The sequence below is a fragment of the Lepidochelys olivacea genome, assembly GCF_965140295.1.
Source record: "Lepidochelys olivacea isolate rLepOli2 genome assembly, chromosome: 7".
Taxonomy (NCBI): domain Eukaryota; kingdom Metazoa; phylum Chordata; order Testudines; family Cheloniidae; genus Lepidochelys; species Lepidochelys olivacea.
In genome coordinates, this window is record NC_140417.1 from 83,011,558 (window position 1) to 83,033,798 (window position 22,241).

General features: G+C 42.0%; 1 protein-coding gene across 3 annotated transcripts in view; it reads left to right on the forward strand.

Annotated features, from left to right (window-relative positions):
• Nucleotides 1–22,241, forward strand: part of COL13A1 (collagen type XIII alpha 1 chain) — a 98,962-nt gene that overhangs the window by 63,127 nt on the left and 13,594 nt on the right. For all 3 annotated transcript variants that reach the window (XM_084635592.1, XM_084635593.1, XM_084635594.1), the window contains 17 exons: nt 1,228–1,314; nt 2,037–2,090; nt 5,306–5,350; nt 5,754–5,822; nt 6,619–6,642; nt 7,778–7,831; nt 8,397–8,441; nt 9,496–9,648; nt 10,302–10,400; nt 11,586–11,639; nt 11,925–11,966; nt 12,740–12,766; nt 14,609–14,689; nt 17,746–17,781; nt 20,586–20,639; nt 21,200–21,253; nt 22,018–22,053. In XM_084635592.1, coding sequence (XP_084491718.1) covers nt 1,228–1,314; nt 2,037–2,090; nt 5,306–5,350; nt 5,754–5,822; nt 6,619–6,642; nt 7,778–7,831; nt 8,397–8,441; nt 9,496–9,648; nt 10,302–10,400; nt 11,586–11,639; nt 11,925–11,966; nt 12,740–12,766; nt 14,609–14,689; nt 17,746–17,781; nt 20,586–20,639; nt 21,200–21,253; nt 22,018–22,053 — 1,014 coding nt within the window. The remainder of the gene's footprint in view (nt 1–1,227; nt 1,315–2,036; nt 2,091–5,305; nt 5,351–5,753; nt 5,823–6,618; nt 6,643–7,777; nt 7,832–8,396; nt 8,442–9,495; nt 9,649–10,301; nt 10,401–11,585; nt 11,640–11,924; nt 11,967–12,739; nt 12,767–14,608; nt 14,690–17,745; nt 17,782–20,585; nt 20,640–21,199; nt 21,254–22,017; nt 22,054–22,241) is intronic.

The window sequence follows — 22,241 nt, forward strand, 5'->3', positions numbered from 1 at the left end:
ATGGCACTAGAGACACAGCTGCCTGTGACAGTGGTAAACTTGGTCTACAGAATAGGAGGAATGAGTGGTTTAGGGGACTGACAGGAGAATACAAATCCTTTCATCTTTAGGATGCAAGCTCACAAATCCTGATCAGATCAGTGACGACTAAAATGCTCCTTACCATCCAATGGCTATTTGATGCTGTATATAAAATGAGAGGGTGGTTTCTGTACAGCTCCCAGTGCATGTCACACACACGCCCCCAAATGCAATTACAGCTGGTACTAACTCTTCAGCAGAGAGCCAATGAACTGAATGGGCTGGCCTATTGCACTATTAAAATGGCCACTATAGAAAAGGACTGAGACACAGTGGCAGAGCAATGTGGGGAAGCCTGTGCTGGTACTGCCAAGGCTGTATCTGTTTTGTGACCACAGAAAGGATTTCAGTCTCCAAAGCTGTCAGATGAGTTGATGGAGAGGTGCCAGCAGGTCAACAGGAGTGGGGCTGAAAAGATTGATGGATTGGGGCTGGAGGAAGAGTAGGGAATGAATGGATTTTGTGCATGATGGTGGGAGGGTTGGAGGTGTTTTTCAAGCCATGTCACGTGTATCACTGACTGAGGTGGAGAATGTTTGAGGGAGCCCCTTGTTTAAATGTTGCCAACACACTGCTGACTAAGGGCGTGCCTACACTTGGAGCTGGGGCTCCAGTTCCCAGCTTGAGGGAGACATATTCACACAAGCTCTCATAGATCTAGCATGCTAAACACAGAGTGTAGCCATGGCAGCACAAGCAGTGGGAGGGGCTAAGCTCCCTGAGTGTGTGCCCATCATATACTAGGTGGGTACTCGGGAGCTTAGCTCCTCCCACTGCTCGTGATTCCATGGCTACATTCCATATCGACGAGAGCCAGTGTGAGTATGTCTCCTCACGTGGGGAGTCAGGCATGAACGGCATTGGCAGAACTGTGTACAAGCAGAGAAGTTCAATAACAGAAGGAGCTGCAACTCCAGATGCAGTGACACGGGGAGAACCCCTCTCTAGCCAGTTTTATCAGTCTCCGGTTCTCAGCTCTAAAATTCACCAGTAAACAACTAAGTAAAATGTAGCCAGGTTCTTCAGTAGCACCCTGCAGCCAAACCTTGTCCTGCTTCCCCCGACCCCAAAACCACAGCCTGGCTGGTGAAGTTACAGAATGAGAAATTGATTTAACTGATGGTTGATTATTCCTTGTTGAACCAGGGAGAGAAGGGAGATGCTGGCAATTCACTCGGGGGAGGTAAAGGGGAACCCGGAACCCCGGGACTACCTGGGCCTCCAGGACCAAAGGTGTGTCTCTTTCCTCCAAACGAGTCTGTGTTTCCTTTTTGCATGAGAATGTACCTAGCTCAGGGTATTTAGGAAGGGGTTGAAGTTTGCATTTGTCTGCACTTGGCTGTAATTATGCACTGTGGAGATTCCATAAGCTAGCCAGCTCCTGCAGAGTTCTTTAGTTTGTTATTTTAAATGCTGAAGGTCAGAAAATTTATGAACTGCATTTCCTGGGGAAAAAACCCTAGCTGTGTTCAAATGATTTCCCTATAGTGTCTGTAAGCAAACAGTCCCTCAGAATCACTGCCAGCAGCTGGTGCCATAGATAGCAGCTGGGACAGGGTGAACATTGTGTATCAAGACTCGGAACCTCCTTTCCTGCTGTGTTCCTGCCTAGAGAACTAGCAGCCCTCAAACCACACCTGATAGCAGAGGATGTTTAGGACACTTAGGACTAGTTCCATTCACAGTGCAGTTAAGAGATGACCCATTGGTCCCAGTTCATACCACCCATTCACTTTTTAGTCCCGTAGCCCATGGGTAGTGTAGAAATAGGAAGTCACCTCATTGCTCTGAAACTCCTAAAAGAAATCTGGGTATGACAGGGCTACCTGAGCTAGTGGAATGTTTCCTGTCTGAAGTGCTGTCAGGTCTAACCGCTGACCCCTAGCACAGCCATTGTTAGAATTGCTCCTTTCTACTCATTTATATGAATCTGTTGCTTTTCTCTTTTCTCCTAGGGGGAAGCTGGTGACATTGGCCAGACTGGCATTGCAGGACCGCAGGGGAAAAAGGTACAGAGGAGGAGGGCACAATAGGGGCTTATGGCTTAGCAGAGGATTCCAGGCCAGGGAGCTCAGTTACAATATGCAATAGGAAAATTGTTTCACCATACAAAAAACTTCGCTTAAACAATACCTGATGGCTACAGCCAGTCATTAAAAGAAACAACAATTTTCTCCAGTACACACAACATTTTCTGCAGGATCTGCACATCCAAAGCAATCAGAGCAGTATTAATCAACAGGCCCACACAAGCCTGGGTCTGAGGTGCAACGGTATTTGCAGGAAGAAGGCAAACAAGCTGCAGTGGGAATGCCCAAGCAGGCAGGGAGACTCTGAGGACTGCCCAACCAGCCCACACCTAGCAACTGCAGTTATGTAGTAGAGGAGCTATGGCATCATGCTGGCCATCCATAGCTGAGGATTGGTGGGATGGAGGGCAGGGAGTAAAGAAACAAGCCCAGAATAGGAAGTGTGGAGCTAGACAAGGAGAAGGCTCTGGGAAAAGAAAGGGTTGCAGCCAGACTGACTGACTCTCCCAGTATGTCAGGGAGGCTCCCATTTGGACCAAAAAACTCCCAACTCCTGATTGAATAATGTTGTCGCCCTCATAAAACTACATTGCCCAGCATCTTGTGCGTTAGCCACACACACACATATCAGTCTTCCTCTCCCTGAGTCAGCGAGAGAGGCTGAGGCACATGTGCAGCTGATGCACAAGATTCTGGGTAATAAGGCTGACGTCTGCTCTGCTTTTGCAAGAGGGGCGGGGTTGGCTGGGCTTGGCAACCAATGGCAGGGCAGGGAGGTAGATTTGGTGTGATGGTGATGCAGAGCTGAAGCAGTGCAAAGTTGTGGCTGAACAATATGTCAAGGAGGGGTTCATGCCCCTTTTTCCCCAGGCCTTGGCTGCAGCAGAGAGGGGGTGAATAACAGGTTCAGAGAGGGGAACATTCCCACTCATCTTGGGACTCAGCACAGCAGGGAGGTTGTAGATTAGGCAGGGGGGATCATGCCCCATTCTCCCCAAGCCTTTAGGTGCAAGAGGAGGGCTAACATCCTCTCCTGTCCCAGGACTGGGCACAGCAGGGAGAAGGGAGGCCTGCACGGTTCTGTTCCGCTGCAAATACCCTGACAAGAGTGAATGTCTTGTCTCTGCTTCCCTGGGTGTAACTGTGGGCCTGTCTCCCCAAAGGCCGCCTATGGATGAGCTCATTATAGCCTGGCCAGGGCAGGGTCCTGTAATTCTGCTTGCCTCACTGTGTGTGCTCCAGGGTACAAGGACCTGGGTGGGGGACAGGGAGACTGAATGGAGGTATGAGTGGGGGAGCAAGAGTGTGGCAGTGGGGGTGTTGGTGGAGCAGGGGCAGTGAGGCTAAGGGGATGTGGAGGGGGAGTGGAAGGATGCAGTGGGGGTATTTGGTGGGACTGGGGGAGTGGAGGGGTAGAATGCTTCCTGAAAGTAGTTTGAAAATGTTGGCCAGTATGCTAGTGAGACAGGGAGGGCTGAAAGTCCGGGATTCTTGGATCTGGGAGGAAAGGGGAGGGGTCTAGTGGGTCAGAGCAGGGGGACCTTGATGGAACTAGCAGGTGAGTGGGGTGCTACCTGAAATCAATTTGAACATGTTGATCAGTACCATTGCAGCACAGCGGAAGTGCTTCCTTCAAAAGAGGTGTATCAAGAACGGGGACTAAAGGGTTAGGAAAATAGGAGGAGATGCACAACAACATTTTAAGACCTATAGGTTCTCCCTTGGCTGACCTAGTCTTTTGAATAATCTTTTCAAACAAGCAGCTTCTGGGGGAATGTGCTGAATAAAGAATATGCTAGATAGTGTTGTGGAATGGTGATAGTAGGGCATAAGTAGAAACAGCAGCTGTAATTACAACAATAAGTGTTTTTGGCTGAACGTCCTGAAATAAGAAAAAGAAATGGGGGTTATACATATATAAATGTACTTTCTGGGGAGAGAAGGGTCTCTTCAATTGGAAAGCTGTGTCTTCATTAATCAGTTGATCCTTGTTTGCTTTACCTCCTAACATAATGATGTAGCACTTGTGACTGTGTTTAATGGTTGCTCCTGAAATGTGAGCTTTACACTCTCATTTGAAGTTCAAACAAGATGTCAGCTTACCAGGTTACAAGGCACTTGTTTGTAGTGTCTACGTTATAGTGCTGAAGAATGCTTCTCTTAAAAGAATAGTACAAAAGGCCACATACACAATGGGAATTGTCCCTGCAAATCCTGTTAAGGCGGCTGAAGTACAGAGCACCACTCTGGCTGTAAATCAGGGCTCCGATGGGATGGGATGTCTAAGGATAAAGAATTAAATTTTTAGGAGGATCAAAGACTTTAGCGTTATTCATCACCAGCAAAATACCAGATGGCCACTCCACGTTCATCTCCCTGACCTTAAACAATCAGCTTTGTCTAGTACCAAACTTCTCAATACAGAGAATTTTAAACACTGCTTGAACCCCCTCTCGTGGTGTCTATTTCACATTCTGATTTCAAGTGCCCCCGAACATTAGATTATGACTTCTTGTTTTACCATTCCCCCTGTCATCTCAAGAGGCTGTACCCAAGGTCACAGTATTGTGACCATTCTGAGTACTGGTAAGCATAATCAGTTTCCCATTTTGCTCTTCTTTTTTCGTGACTGAACATAGTCATGTCTCAGGGCTGCACTCCTCATTACAGAACTATCATTTTAGTCTGTGCAGTACATTCCATCAGCAATGGAAGAGGGAATGTCAAAGTCAATATTCAAAGACGCAGACTGGGGCCTAGGCTAGGGGCCTGCACATGGGGCATAAGTGGCAGTAGGAGTGCCCCATCCCCACGTGTCTGCATGCCTGCCCTGGACCTTGGGCTCAGAGGCAAGTGGCAGCTAAGCCCCTGCTACTCTCTCCTCAAGCAGGTGGGTAGGGAGAGGTGGAGAGGGAGCAAAGATTTGGCTCTGTCATTCTTGAATGCACTGGCCAGCATGAGGTGTTGGGGCAGTAATTTGCTACTGGTACGGGTCTGTAGCAAATTACTATCCCCCGCTGGGGCAAGGAGAGAGCAGGGAAAGACAAGTCCTTCTGTAGGGTGATTCTGGGGTGACACAGCTATGCACTGCCCCTTACACAGGGTCAATGTATTGCAAATCTAGCCCTAACTCATTTCATAGTTGCAGCAAAAAACTCCAGATCTTTGATAATGCAATGTTTGTATTGTTACAGGGAGAACCTGGAGCACCTGGAGAACAGGGGCCTGTTGGTCCAAGGGTAGGTGCTACTCCACTGACTAATAAAGGGGCTTCATTCATGAAAATATAAGGAATTTTAGAAAGAGCAGAAGACTACTTGTCCTGTTTAAATGGCTTCCAGACTGTTTTCCTTGTGTCTTGCCAAACCCTTTACCATGATTAACTGGGTTTATAGCTCGTTTGTATTGCCATGGTAGAGCAAAGCAGCTTGAGCACACTGGTGAATCTGACCCGTAGAACCTAAGAGCAACCAGTTTAGCAACACTCTTTGTACTACATGCTGGAGTCTTCCCGTCATAAGCACTTCCCCACAGCTGTATTTATCAATTGCTCCTTGAACGGTTTTAACTTAGAAGAATTCAGACAACTCCATCCTGCATGGGAACACCAAGTCCTGACTGGAGATCTGGTTCATTTTATAGGGTCCCAAAGGGGAGCCAGGAAAGGATGAAATTGTGGATTATGATGGTAACATCAACGAAGCTCTACAGGTGAGAAACTAGCCTGCACAGCTCAAGAGCCATGTTCAGTGACTCCTGGAGTGAATTATTAGGTTGTTTTCAATGAGATCCTTTCTCTCAGTCAGATTGGTTCTTTCTCCCTTTGCTTTGTAGTGACAGAGAGATCCCCAGCAGAGCTGCAGGTCACTACACTTTTTAGTAGCCTAGGTGATGGAAGAAGTGTGGGGCCAGGGGAAGAGAATGGACCCTTGGAAAGACAGAAAATTTAAGAACATTGATATCACATTTCATTTTGGATGGACAAAACTAAGCATGTCAGTCCAGCCCAACATATTTCTTCTTCCATACTAATAGCAATGAATAATGCTTATTGTTTATATAGTGCTAGTCCTTTACAATGACACAGGACACATTCTTAATAAGGTAGACACAGAGTTCATCTGAACTCCCTCATAAGAATAACCCAGAACATACATATTAGATTGTTTAGAAAAAGGCCATAAACCATGCAGGGAAATGTCTTTCACTCTAGACTAGTCATGCACCTACCAGGAGAAGATTACCCACAATTTCTACCATCCAGCCTTCCTGACAGCCCCATAGTGCTCCCAGCACAGAAGGAGTACATTTCTGGAATACTATTACAAAGGGAGCTGAGGCTACTTTTCTGCTTATTTTTATTTAATGCCTGTAATATACTTCCTAGTCATCTTAACCAGTATAGTGTTAAAAGAGAAAAAAAAACAACACAAATACTGTGTTCAGAAATAGTTTAACTTTCAAGTGAGACTTTTATTTGTATTTATTTATTTATTTTAATTTTTAGGAAATACGAACGTTGGCCCTGATGGTGAGTTCTTACTCTTCTCGCTGGGCGTTTTGTTTTTTGAAGAAGTAACTGGATTTTAGTAACAGCTAGAGGAAAGTAGGCAGTGATACAGACTGGCAAACTTTTAATTCTATGCCACAAGAATGTCTGGCCTTTACAGTTTCGTGCTGACACTGAAAAGCAGCACTGACAGCTAAAAGAAGGATACTTCTTGTGTTTTACTCCTGAGGCTCTTGTATTATTAGTACTATTTGTTTACCTGCTTTGTAAAAGTAATGCTGCTGGTCAGGCACTCAGACAGCAGAGAGGATCAAAGTAAGGAAAGCCCAGTGCAGGTCAGGGTGGGCCTAAGTAGTTCTGTTTTCAAGGCCAGTGAAAGTCTCCTCTCTTAAGCATGCCCTTCCCTAATACCAGAGATGTATGATAGCCCCACACTGTTTCTTGTGGGAGATAGACATCAATATTAATCCCAGTTGAGGGGGCAATTTAAAATGGGATGAAGAACTAGGACCATTATCAAATAGCTATGACCTTTAATTTTATATGTAGCAAACAGATACTATGATGATGTGCACATTAGGAACTTGCATATCAGCCAGCGTTTCCAGTAGTGGCTTCTTATTTTGGGGGTTTCCATTTTTGAGTGCTCACCTTTATGACAACATGCATGTCTTAAGCTGGGTACCCAAAAATTGAGGCACTTTGCAAATTGCAGGTAATAAATCATTTCTACCGCTGCTAAATTTGTGATACTTTGTCACTTAATTAAATTTAACCTGCACTGGGGAACTCAGAAATATAGAATTTTCCTGCTATCTATGTTCTCTATTTGGGTACCAGATTACAAGCAGAATATATTTATTATCAATAGCAAATAATTATTTTAATTGACTTCATTATCGGAAGCAGATAATCAAAAATGCCATTTTCATAGTAATTTTTTTTTGTTCATCAAGTGGAGAAATAAATCTGTGGCCGAATTTGACTTTGAATTGCTACTGTTGGTTATTCAGTAGCCCACTGTTAGTTATTCATTTTCCAAGTTAATATATTTCAGGATTGCCAGTACAAAAATGTAAAGAAAATACAATTCTGCCTTCCCTCCAATATGAGAAGGTTTTGAAAAAAATGTCATTTGCATATTTTTCTTATTTAGGGACCTCCTGGACTTCCAGGAGTAGCTGGGACCCCAGGGCAACCAGGACAGAAGGTACCACTTTCCCTTTGTCATGCATAAAAAGATAAGTAGAAATGCATGAGAATCAAAGGCTGGAATACTGATGCTATTATGCTCCTTGTCCACCTGCATCACCCATGACATTCTGCAATCCTTCTCCTCCTTGCACTCTGTACATGCTTAGTTATCATTTCTTTGCCTTCTCCATATCTCACATTCCTCCCACAATGACCAGGCATGGCCTTGGCTCAAGGAAGGAGAATGATTTCTTACTCCCACTGTCCTTCAAACAACTGCATATTAGAGTTAATCTCAGTGCATGGTTACAGTCTAGTCCAGGCCATGAACTGCCAATCAGTATGAACAACTATATTGGAGTTATGCACCCTTAAAATTCTGACATTGTTTTGAGCCCTGTTTCTTAAGCATTTGCAGCCTTTATTTTTGTGGTTATTAGTAATGAGTAACTAGCTCTCCCATAGTCATTGCTGTTGACTGTTTCCATAGCACAAGCCCCATCTTCCAGTTTCCAAGCCCCATGTAAAAGTAGGCAAAATAACACTTTTAAAAAATGATCTATGATGATTTTGCACTTTAGGGTGAAATTGGTTTGCCGGGTCCTCCTGGACACGATGGAGAGAAGGTAAGATGAGAGATGCCATTTGAAGATGAGTGTTATGACTCTTCTCTGTTGCTGGATTTGGGAATTTAATGGCTGATAATAATTGGAGCTAGTCAACAATGGGAATATTTTTCCATGAACATTTTTCTAATGATGTCTCCTCTCTTTTCCACGGAAATTCAAAATCTCACCACAAGTTTTCATCAACCTATTCAATTCTGAAATTTTCTTGAGCAGCACTGTAGCTGCTCAAGGACAGGATTCGTTTTTCATAAACATTTTTGCAAAAAAATTCATCCATGTTTTTGGGGGGACAAGGGGATGGCAAATTGAATTTTGAAAATTTTGACCAGTTCTAAATAATATATGTACATGAACCATTCAGCACATCCTTTTTCACCTTTTTTTGTATATGTGAAAGATATACACTCTAATTCATCTCTCATTTGTACCAGATTTACAGCAATGTAAGAACATTGGTGTTACTCCTGATTTACACTAGTTTACATGAAAGCAGAATCAGACCCATTAAGGCTCAGTCCCGCTAGCTGCTGCATGCTCTGACCCTGAACCAGCAAAGCACTTAGCGATATGTTTAACGCTAAGCACATGAGTAGTCCCATAGGGTCTGATTCAGCAAAGTGCTTAAGCACTGCTTATAATTTTGGACTTTTAGTCACTACTTCATCAAACATTCCTCTTTCACCCCAAAAATGTTGATAAAGAAAAACTGCAAATTTCACATTAGTTGTCCATGGACAAGAGGAGAGTGTTGTCTAATGACATCTACTCCTATGCTAAGCACTGCCTCTGTGTAAACCACCAGACTGTATCTTGTAATAGAACGAGAGGGACTAAATCTCATTTACACTAAGCCTCCCTCCCCCATATTCCTCTGTGAATTACATTTGATTACACTCACTGTAAGGCTCCATTACACTGCCTGAGCAGTGTAAAGGAGTTTCATTGTGAATGAGAGTCAGGCCCAGAGACTCCAGTGAACTAAGCCCCATACTTTGATTTCTTTCCCTAACTGTGGAAGTATTATTTTTAAATCATGTGGATATCTTTTTAGGGGCCACGAGGTAAATCAGGAGAGGTGGGGCCTCCTGGTCCCCAAGGGCCCCCAGGAAAGGAGGGACCTCCAGGAGCGAAGGGAGAGACTGGACTTACGGGGACCCCAGGAGCAAAGGGGGAAAAGGGGGAGGCAGGAGAAGCTGGCTCTCCGGTGAGTAAATACAACACATCATAGCAGTGAGTTGTGTTTGTAAAGAGTCACGGCGGAGATGGACATGAACCAAAAGCCTGGGTGCAAACACTTGCAGATGTTGAGGGCCTTGAATGTGAACTTTAGGGACAGAGAGCCTCCTTAGTGTACAGTGCATGTACAGGTAGAAGTAATCACATCAGTCTTTCAGGGTTGAAAACCCTGGCTGCTCTCTGAGTGACACATCCTAATTGTTTCTCTGAATAAAGTAATAGTGGATTAATAATGCTTTACAGATTAAAAGACACCGTGTCTCTTATGTATTTCCACAAGGTTATTAATAACTGACTATTGCTCTCAGTCCCATAAGAATTAGTTGTTAGGATGAGATTTTGGCACTAATCCAGGAAAACACTTAAGCATGAGCATAACTTTAAGCATGTGGGTATTCCCATTGACTTCACAAGGAGCAATGAAGCACTTCACAACTACAAAACCAGATAGCATGCACCAGTAACCCTCTGATTTCAAGTGGAGTGAAGTGGAGAACATTAACATCACCCATGCCACTCAAGGAACTAAAGGAGCTTTTCATATTTCAGTTTAACATTATGTCTATCTTTTATTTGCATGATTTAGTATTGCAAGAAACAAAAGTCTTTCTTGATCTGTAGGGTCTTGATGGCCCAAATGGGGAGAAAGGAGAACGAGGTGACCAAGGGATACCAGGACCTTCAGGATTACCAGGTCTAATTGGACTTCCAGGATTGACAGTAAGAGTGCAAAAGAAAGAATGAATTTTCAAGTTGGGTTAAACTGAGGACAGAGCAAGCACCAGAACTCTGAGAGTTACATGTTCAAAAGGGCTTACATAATTTAGGAGCCTTAGATCCATTCAAAAGTGACTTAGGGATATAGAATCCTAAGTCTCAATGAGAGTCAATAGGACTTTTCTCCTAAATTGCTTTGCACTTTTGAAAAATTTACCCTGCATGCTGGTGAAATAATAGCAGATCCTAGCTATACTCTCCATACCCCAACTCTAGGATTTAAGAGAATAATCCCTAAACTGAAAATCCATCCTGGGATAACACTTTCAGGGACCTGAACCTTCACACACTGCATAATATTGGCACAGATGTTCAGGAGAGCAGAAAGGGATGCAGATGAACGATGTTTGTAAATAAATGCTAAGTTCTCTTTCCTCCTTGAAGGGATTGCTATTTCTAAACTTGTGGCTGTTTCACAGTTGGCTGTTGGTGGAGCTAGACTCTCACTGGTGCTTCTGTTTACATACAAAAAACAACAAGGAGTCCTTGTGGCACCTTAGAGACTAACAAATTTATTTGAGACGAAGCTTTCGTGGGCTAGAACCCACTTCATCAGATGCCTAGAGTGGAAAATACAGGAGCAGGTATAAATACATGAAAAGATGTGACTTGCTTTACCAAGTGTGAAGTTAGTCTAATGAGACAATTCAATTGACAGCAGGATATCAATGGAGGAAAAATAACTTTTGAAGTGGTAATGAGAGTTGCCCATTTCAGACAGTTAACAAGAAGGTGTGAGTAACAGTAGGGGGAAATTAGGTTTAGGTTTTATAATGACCCAACCACTCCCAGTCTTTATTCAGGCCTAATCTGATGGTGTCCAGTTTGCAAATTAATTCCGGTTCTGCAGTTTCATGTTGGAGTCTGTTTTTGAAGTTTTTTTGTTGAAGAATTCTTCAACCTCACACTTGGTAAGGCAAGTCACATCTTTTCATGTATTTATACCTGCTCCTGTATTTTCCACTCCATGCATCTGATGAAGTGGATTCTAGCCCATGAAAGCTTATGTCCAAATAAATTTGTTAGTCTCCAAGGTGCCACAAGGACTCCTCGTTGTTTTTGCTGATACAGACTAGTTCAGCTACCACTCTGAAATCTGTTTACATAGTTATATTGTTGTGTTTACAGGGAGAGAAAGGAGAACCTGGTGAGGATGGGGAAAAAGGAGATGCAGGGGATTCAGTAAGTTTCTCTCTTCACTTTTTTCTGTACTATCAGAAGATGTACAGTTGAATCTTGTCACCAGTGCTTCTTGAAACTCTGCAGGTCTCACACCAGCCACCTTATCACTGACACAACAGCATCCTCATAGCCTTCATGAGCTTCTTGGAGTGGCAAACACCATTTTCCATGTGATTTAATAACCAGCCATCCACTGCTCCCAAAAACCTAGTTTTCTGTAGACTGTGCCTTGTACTTTCACAGAAGCGTTTATTATGACAATTACTTTTTTACCTTGATTTTTAGGTATCGGGGCCACCCGGGCCCCAAGGCCCACCAGGTGCTGCAGTAAGTTCTGATTGATTACTTTGGGGGATTAGACTTAAGGAGAGATTTGAATGAAGTTAGTGTAATGATTGTACAGATTTCTGATGGAGCTTTTCTTGTGTATAAGAAGTGGTGTGGGAGACAGAGGTATCTGAGGGCGAAGCTCACAGGTCGGCAGTAAAGGTTGGAAATAATGGCAGCATAAAGAGAGAAACTGACACAGCAGAAGGTTACTAATTTAGCTTGATAGCTGTACCCTATGTTGTGATGGGCCTTAAAGTTAAAGGAAAGCGCTCGTGTTTGATGCAAAGGGAGCCAGTAGAGAAATGTAATCAGAGTGACGAACCAGGAAAATGATCTTAGCAGCAGGCATGCACCACTGCCAGACTGTTTTTGGATAGACTCTCTTCATTACCAAACCAGAGTACATGAAGTATGCCCTAATGTAAAAAATGATACCTTCCAAAGCACTATGTATGTATATAGTTGACAATGTCATATTAAGCATATATGAGCTAAGTATGCCAGAAGAGAAAGGTTGTATGCAGTGTTGCTGTAACTATGTTGGTCCCAGGATATTAGAGAGAAAAGATGTGTGAGATAATATATTTTATTGGATCGGCTCTGTGTAAGCTCAAAAACTTGTCTCTCTCACCAACAGTAGTTGGTCCAATAAAAGATATTACCTCATCCACCTTGTCAAAAAACCAAGGTATTACACTGCACATGAAACCAGGATACTGGGATTTAAAATCATAGTAATAAAATATTACCATTTCTTATCTCAACTATAGGGTCTTCAAGGCCTTCCAGGACCGAAGGTAAGGCTATAAGCTGTTAAGTATTGATATTTTACTTGAGCTGGCTGGAGAATGACATAGGTTTAAAAATTTGTTTTTGTTCTGCACTGGAATGAAGATAAAACATTCAGACATTGTGTCAGAAACATCCGTTTAAGTATTGAAAAGGTCAAGTTTTCAATTCAGGTCTCTCTCTGTGATGTGAGAGTCCATCCTGGACCTCAGAAACCTTCCTGATGAAAACTTCACCTAACTAAATATGTCTCTGCAATACATTTTGGTTTTGACAAGACAGCATATTTCAACAGCATATTTCAACAGCCCAGATCTACATTTTAGCTTTGATCCAGTTAGGTGGTTTAAATGACCTCTCAGTGAAGATTGTAAGATGTTGATGTAAATATGGAAGTACCCACTCCTCCTGAGTAGTCTAGGTGTTTGGCTTCCTGAGCTTATCCTCCTAATACATTCATGGTGCCAATTGGAATGGCACCTTAACAGGACACAGCACTTTTGGGACAGATGTCCTCACATTGCATACCAGTTGGCTTTCAGGATTGGTTCATTCTGTAAAAAACAGAGATGTTCATTCCTATTGTCCCCAAGTGTTGGGTACACATACAAATATAGAAATGTTGGTTGCTCAATAAACCACTAACCACTGCTACCACCTGTCTGAAAAACCTTTGAAAGATCCAGACCTGGTAGTTTGTGTGGGTATGTACCAAAAAGACCCAGACCATACAAATTCCTGAAGTTTTGGTTAGAGGTGAGGAAGGAACAACTACACATGATCCTCCTCAAATTGCTTTGATACCTATTGGCCATATAGGCCTGGTCCTAAAAGAAACAAGTCCAGAAAAACTTAGGTATATTCCATCCCCTTAAGCTCCCAGGTTCCTTATAGCCTCTTCAGTCCTATGGCAAGTTTTAGTGATTGGGAAGAGAATTGGCTACCCTTTGGAAGCACATTTGGAAGCATGTTAGAGGTAGGAAGTCTCTTCCAAGTACATACACTAAGCCAAATAGATTTGTTTCTGGGAGAATGGGCAATGATATCCATTTTTACCAAAAAAGGAATGCTTTTTCATAATTAAGGGAAAGGTGGCAAGTATGTGTTATATATACATTCTAGAGCTGTACAAGAACTGGAATTTTTATTTCTATGGGAGTTTTGCAATTTTGAAATTTCTTCCATTCCAGAATGGAATGAAAACAAAAAATTGCAAAATTTCCTGTGAACCAAAATTCACATAAAAAATTGTTTTTGGTTGATCAAAACATTTTGTTACAACATTGAAACATTTCATTCTGATTACAGCTTTTTTCATTTGATATTTTATAGTATGAAATTAAAAAAAGAACTATCATTTAGAAGCGGAAAGCCAAAATGTTCCATTCCAAAAAGTTCAAAATAGAATTATCACTTTTGTTCCATTTTAATTTCATGATGAATCTTCATCAAACACATTTCCATGACACACGTCTGCCGGAAAATTTCTGACCAACTCTATTATATACACTTAACTTCCACCTGCTTGTCATAGATCTACTTTCTCACTAATTCCTGAACACCAAAGGGAGGGAAATATATGAGCTCTGTTCCCCATAAATTCTGTAATGAGACATTGGCCCTGATTCTTGTCTCCCCTGCTCTGGTGTAAATCAGGAGTAACCGTACTGAAGTCAATTGAGCTACAGTGTTGTTCTCCAGTATGAGAGGAAAACCAGGTCCATACTATCCAAGGTTTCTTTGGCCTCTACTATACTATCTTTGGTGCTGCTATGCCTTTGGAATGGAGAAATGTTTGTTTTAGAAGTGGTGCCATGATGGGTTTATTTTCTGATCCATTCTTCCTTCAGGGGGAAGCGGGGATTGATGGAATGAAAGGAGAGAAGGGTGTCGAGGGTGAGAAAGGAGACCGAGGTCCACTGGGATTGCCCGTAAGTCTCCAGGAAGCAAGGAGAACTTGGGAAGCCATATATAGTCCAGTCTTAGAAAGATCCCAAAATAAGAGAGACAGATAAAGATTTGACTATCTAAAATTAGAGTTAGGGACAAAAAGCTGGCCTATGAGCTGCAGTGCCTATTGGTTTTTAGTGATGGACAAGCCTCAACTGTTTTGGGCAGTTGGTTGGGATCAGCATCTGAAACTGGAGAAGCTTCTCCTTTGGATCTGTAAAATTGGACTAGGAATCTCATTAGAACAGGTTCCCTCAAGTTCCTTCTGCTTTCCTGGCTGAAAATACTGTATGAACAGCTTTTCTTCTGGTCTTTTAGCACTTCTGGGTTTGGTCCTGGCCTTAAAATGCTGAGATGTGCAAAAATGAAGAGAAACCAGTTGGTTGAGCTGTTTGTAAATTGAAAAAAGGTTTTGTTCAAGCTTTGGGGTCTTTTTAATTTATCCAATCCAGTTAACTTATCCCTGTCGTTTTTGCAATAAAACTTGATGCCTTCCCAGAAGCAGAATATATCCAATTAAGTTTCATTCTTCTCTTGTATATGTAGTAAGGATATTCTATTTCAGCATATTCATGTATAAACCAGTGTTACTGTGCTGCTCAGTTACACGTTATCAAGGAAGCGCTAATGAATTTCAGTAGAGTTAAGAATCAGAGTGTGGTCGCTTTATATCAAAACCAAGGACTTTGTAAAGAAAAGGCACAGAGTTTTACCTATTCAGAAAAAAGCACTGAAGTGAAAGCACCAAAGTACACCTTTGCTGAACCTCACACTGCCTGGAAACATTCACTGCAAAGAGCTTGTTGTGTGCACTTGTGTGATTTGTTGTTATTGGCCTTTGTGTTATCACCCAGCACTCTTGTCCAGATAGTTTTGGCTGAAAAATTGCATGTCTTTGTTTATAACAATGGTGCCAAGATGTTTAAAGCAGTGATGTGCTAAGTGACTTCAAAAATGAGGATATGACATATGAAACTTGGTTGGGAAGCATGTTGAACAGATGGGCTGGCTCACACATTTCCTTGTCAGCTCCCCCATCTACAGTTCCTTATAATGCTATGCAAGTGGCAATAAATCAAGAAACAAACTTGCTCTCAGGGGAGTTATATGGAAAGCAGAAACCCTCCCAATATCACATTCACCCTCAAAAACATAACTGGGTAGTAAATGAACCACACGAAACATAATTATTGAGCTATGTAGCCGTTGAGAGTTAGCAAAATATTTATAGAGATGTAGACGGATTTTATTTGCCATATTCAGAGGAAATAAGCTACATATTCAGGACATATAAATACTCTCTTGTTAAGATATAAATGGCCTGATCCTGCAAATTTTCAGAATGTAGACCCCTAAATGTGGTTGAAATAATTAAGCATTTAATTAGCATTTATTGTGACAGAGATAGACTGCAGATAATGTGTTAGAAATCAATTGTTAAATCAGCACAATCCCACCGAGCTCAACTAAGGGCAATAAATTGAACCAGAATTTGGCCCCCCCGACTTTAAACATTTAGACCCAGACGCACAAAGGAATCCAGAGAGACAGTGAATGAGAATGCCTTGTGATTAGGGCAGCCACCATGGAGGTGGGACACTGAGGGCCCAGTCCCCTAGTTCCAATGACCCTTTAATTATTTATTCACAGAGGAACAGGTTCAACAGGAGAGACTGCAGGAGTCCCACATCAGAGTATCCCTTAGTTCAGTGATTAGCACACTCTCCTGAGACGTGGGAGACCACGGGTCAAATCCTTTCTCCCACTCAGGCAGAAAGGGCAATTGAACTTGGATCTCCCACAACCCAGGTCAGTGCTCTGACCACTGGCTAAATATTGCAAGGTCACCACCACTAATAATAATAATTTTGAATGGGACCCGACCTGGTAGGCAGCCTCTGAGCGTACCGACTGGATAGGGCCCCATGGGTGAGATTGACTCCTTTGCTTGTCTTCCCCTACTTTGTGGATCGCACGGGGGCTTAGGTGGGACACAGGAGTTCAGACACCTAGTCTGAGACAGCAGTGCACGTACCCAGAGACAAACATAGGCGCCAAGTGAGTTTAGGTGGCAGGTGAGCAGAAGTTTTGCAGGCCACAGTGGAGCCTAAAAATGGGTCTAAGGCACCTAAGTACCTTTATGGAACTGGGCCTTACATATTTAAAAAATGGCTACTCTAGACAGTATTACAAATTAAGGTGTTCACACTGCAATCAGGGGAATGAGATCAAAACTGAGAAATACTATGTCAACACTATCATGCACATGTCCTACACTATTGATTACAAGATATTATATGTGTGTGCAAGAATTCTTAATTCTAATTCAAATTAAGGATCAGCAGTGACCCTTCCAAAGTTGAAGCTAAAGCAAGATTCCCAATATAAATCTGATTTTCAGCCACTCACAACAGCTGGCTTTACCCCCTTATCTGACTGCTACACCTTGCAACTCTCTCTATGTGAAGCATGGGCAATTTTGAAAATGGAACGCAAGTCCCCACTAAACTGACACACACTTCTAGCTGGGAACTCCCTGAGCAGTGGATGGCTCTCTAAAACCTATCAATATCTGCGTGGGTTCTAGGCTCCTTGATTCCACTCTAGTACCAGTGCTGTATTTCATTTTACTGATAATTCAATGCTGCGCTGGCCAGCCTGACACTGTAATTACAAGGGTCCTCAGCTCCACTGTCACAATGCCCGTCTCCTTGCCTAGAACAGCACAGAGCAGCTTCTCCCTAGGGTGATCACTGAGTGGTACTTTGAAACAGAGTAAGAGGGAATGTTGCATTTTCAAAGGTATCTTAAAGGCACTAGCCAGTATTACGTGCATTCAGTGTCTCTATGTTTTCACTGGTTTCCTTGTAAGTACCATCACCTGTCCTTGAGTTCTTATTTTTTGTTTTTGTTTATTGCAAGCATATGTTTGTCTCAAGTCACTGCTTCACTCACCTCTTCCCTCCCCCTTTCCTTTTTCTCCCCTCACCTCCCACTCCTTCCTGCCTTTTTTGTTAACCCTTTCCCATCTGTTCAGGGTGCTTCAGGTTTAGACGGCAGGCCTGGACCACCGGTGAGTTCCATTTCTCCGTTACCCTACATTCCTCTTCCCTGGTACTGTGATGTGTCTTGTCCATCCCACTATGCCCTCATTTACATTATGAGTAGCTTTCTTTTCCCTGAAGATGGATAGGATGTCAAAATGCTAAATTTAGATATTGTTACTGAGAGGTGAAAGATCGCCTTCTTGTCATTCTCAACAATGTACGTCCATTTGGGACTAGGGATTTTAGCCTTAATCACATCCTTTTACACATTTTTTTACTTTATTATTTATTATTATTACCAGGATTATATTAAATGAAGCCTCTGCATGAAACCCATGATGCCATGTACTTCTGTCCTCCTATTGTGAACTGTCTCCGTCTTGTCTTTCCCCGTGGTAGCCTTGCTTACAGCATTGTGCAACAGCATCTCCTCAGACTTGTCTTAGACATAGTAACACCTCGTGTTTTGTTATACGGGCAAAAAGCTTTGTTGTGCACTGTTCTCACATATACCATTTAGGACTGCATTGTAATGGGTTGCATGCGCAGCTCTTATTATAACCTTAAATGCACCTCTCCAGTAGGAGGAGATGCATGTGAGAAACCTTCTGAAAAACAGCACTAGCCACCCGTCTGTGAGCACCAACACACCACACAGTTTCCTGAGCTTCAGCAACTTCATAAATGCTTTCCCCAAGTCTCAAAAACCATTGGTGGAAGTTTTAACTTTAATTTTATTCATCTGGGAGGCAGTGAGGTCTAGTGGTTGGGCAGGAGGCTGAGAACCAAGACTGCTTGGTTCTGTCCCTCACTCTGTCATTAACTCACTGTGAGACCTGGGGCAAGTCAGATAACCTCTCTGTGCCTACGTTTTCCTAAGTTGTAAAATGGGAACAAAAATAATGATGCTAACCCAATTTTATAAAGCACTTTTGATCCTTGGATGAAAATTACTATGTAAGGGCAAAGTATTATTATTTCTTCATAGGATGCTATATAGCCTCCAAATACAGTCAGAGTTGACTTTTTCAGAGGTACTTTGATTTCCCCTTTTTCAGTGGAACAGGAATTAATTTAATTGCCCCATTACTCTCCCCAAAAAGAAATTGAATGACAACTTCTCATTTGCATATTTGTTTCAAGAAGTTGTATATTTACTTTTACAAATCTTCTAGATATTCCCTATGGATCTTTAGGGACTCTAGGCCTTAAACTATCTTAAAATGGAGAAAATGTATAGGTAGTTAAAATTCCCATGGTGCACTTACAGTCCTCTGCATGAGTCCAGGGAATGATTTTTTTTTTTTCGTTCACACTCAAGTGGCATGTGTGTGTCATGATGAATTACTTCTCCAGCCAGTTCCTGCAAATGCTTACAGGTACAAATAATCCTCCTTACTCACATGAGTCATCCTACAGAAGTCAGTAGGACTTCTTTTGTGAGTAAGGATTGCAAGATCCAACCTCTCCTGATTAAACCTCCACTTCCTTTTCCTTCAATCAAAAGGATAAGCTACTGTAAAAGGTCCAAAAGGTCTCCCTTTTCCATTCCTGTCTGAGAAGTAATTTTCCTTTCTAGCAGTCCATGAAAGAATTAAAAAATTGGAACTTGGATGGATAGCTAGTTTTTCACCAGTTCAACATAATATGATCTGATCTGGCATAGAGTTAAAAAGGTAAAATGCATAAATATGTTCTGTTTAGAAAGGTGCTTTGAAATCTCCTAATCCTTTACTTAGATTTAAAAATAGCAGCCTGGAGAACATTAGATACTGTGGCACAGAACACTCATATGACCTAAGGTTGCCAACTCTCCAGGATTGTCCTGGAGTCTCCAGGAATTAATCTTTAATTAAAGATTAATTCTTATGTCATGCAGTGAAACCTCGAGGAATATGTCCAACCAAAATTAGCAACCCTAGTTATCACATGTGGCATAGGAGTCCACAAGAGGCTGAATCCAGATTCACATCAGTGTAAATCATAAGGATTTCCACAGAAAATCTGAATTAGTTGTCTTGTCTTCAAGAATGATAACACTTCTCATGGCCAAAAGGGCTATTGCCTACCTACTGCATTATTAATGCAAAAAGATAAGAACTGATTGGGTTGACTACTTAACTTATCAACATCCAAGCAAGCTTCAATGTGGCTGAAAATTTTGGTATGAAAAAGGGAGATTGCTCCTGGGCCAAAGGCTGAGCACAGACACTGGATTTTCCCTTTACCATGACCTAGGATTTGGTGGAGTGATCCAAACGGTGAAAGGGTGGACAGAGGATTTAGGACTGAATGGGTACTCTCTCATGTTTGCCTCTGTGTATGTGTGCATCTGCATTAGTCCATGCGGCATGGTGACCTTTCAAACTGCATGATGATCTGCCTACCAAAAAATAATGCAAATTCTATTTCATTTTTGCTCAGCTGAACTCATTTGGAAAAAAGCTTAAAATGTCGCCTTTATTCTGCTACAGGTTTCAGCTTTGCTGGGGATGCAAACTCGTGGGTAAAACTACAGTCACCTAGCAAATAAAGGGGTGTCTGTCAATGTTATTTTTCAAGATAGCCACCCCACAAATAAAAATAAGGCTTTGTAAAAATATACTAATCTTGTATGGCAATTTCTATGGTCCTATAATTGCATGTGGGAGTTGTTGAGAGAAACTGTCCTCATCAATCCTGAAAGCTGTAGTAGTTGAAATGACTCCTTACATAACTGGAATCTCCTTCTCAGCTCTGCTTTTTCCTCAAGGACCATGCTGTTTCTCAGTTGTAAAGAAGCCTGATCATGAAGAAAATGGTTTATGTCTTTTTCTCTCTAAAATTGCAGGGTACTCCAGGACCAATTGGAGCTCCAGGACCAGCAGGACCAAAAGGGGAAAGGGTAAGTTAGCTTTAAACGCACACACACACACCCTTCCCCAGCTTCTTCAAAGTTTCATGGACAGTGCCAGCTGCTACTGTTTCTAAAGTACGGTAACTGCAGCTCCTTCCAGAAGTTGGGACTTGCCTCTTTGTGACTTTTAAACATTTTATATTTTGGCTTCTTCTCTACGAGGCAACTAACGTCCCTGAAATAGGTGCCCTTTGCATTATTTTCAGAAGTGTTCGTTTATCCATCTGTGTCCAGCCTGTTAACGGGTATGTCTACACTTCAAGATGGAAGTATGAATTCCAGCATGGGGAGACATACCCATGCTAGCTCTGATCGAGCTAGCCACTAAACGTAGAGTGTAGCCGTGGTGGCACAAGTGGCAGGAGGCGCTAGCCACTCCAAACATTTACCTTCCAAGATGCTATATACATACTTGGGCAGCTAGGACCTCCTGCTGCTCGTACCACTTCAGCTACACTCTTGTGAGTTGGACCTCCAGATCAAAGTGTATTTGTACCCCATACTGTGTACAAAAATAGAAAAAATCTTCTCTTTTGTCTCTATTTTAGGGCAGTAAAGGAGACCCTGGAAATGCAGGACCAAAGGGGCCAGCTGGGCTTCCTGTAAGTATTGATGTCTCTAAATTGTCTGCCATCCATGAAGCTTTCACCTTCCAACAGCAGCATACTCTGCTGTAATGGGAGAAAATGTTCTCTCACTGCCATATAAATGTCAAAGTGAAGCTGAGGAATTTGTACAAATAATGGTAAATTGAAACCCTGGTTTTCATTTTCAAAGCAAGAGACTTTTCTCCCAGTCCCAGCATCCTGAGTGATATTTAAATAATTCAATTTAAAATTAAATACTTTAAAACAAACAATAGAAAAATAATTAGTCTAGCCAGCAGAAGAATATATTTTAAAGCATAGAGAATAAAATATGTAACAATGTAGATCCTGAAATTACTGGAATAAAAAGTAAGCCATGCTTAGACTATTCATATGTTATACTAAGGTACTTTTATTGAACATATCCATTCCAAGTGTTTACTGTTCTGAACTGAACATCTGCCTTCCAAAGGCTGACAAGACAGAATTGGGGCCCAGTTTTGTAACCCTAGGCACACAAGTAGCCCTTCAATGGGACTACTCACATGATCAGGGTTTATTCATGTACATAGCGGGTGTAACATTGGAGCTGAAGCTTTAGATCACAAACTATCTTCGTTTTAAAATAGAAATGAAGACGTTAGTTTATTTGCTGAATTTTTGTCTGAAGAATTATTTTGACTGAGTAAACAAAGGGACTAGTTTGGCTGACATTGATTTAAAATATATATTATATATATATATATATATATATATTTCTTCTTACTGATCTATTTTAGGGTTTACAAGGCCCATCTGGTGACAAAGGAAACCGGGTAAGTCAGGAACCAAACTTCCTGCATTTGGTTACTAATGTCTTTATGTAGTGGTGGAATGGTTAATTTCTGAATTACCTGGAAAAAAAACAGATGAATTCCTACCTGTTAAACCCTTATAAAGCAACTTACAGATGTGTAATTTACAGTGCGATGGCTGTAGTTTATACAATGCACCATAACCAAAG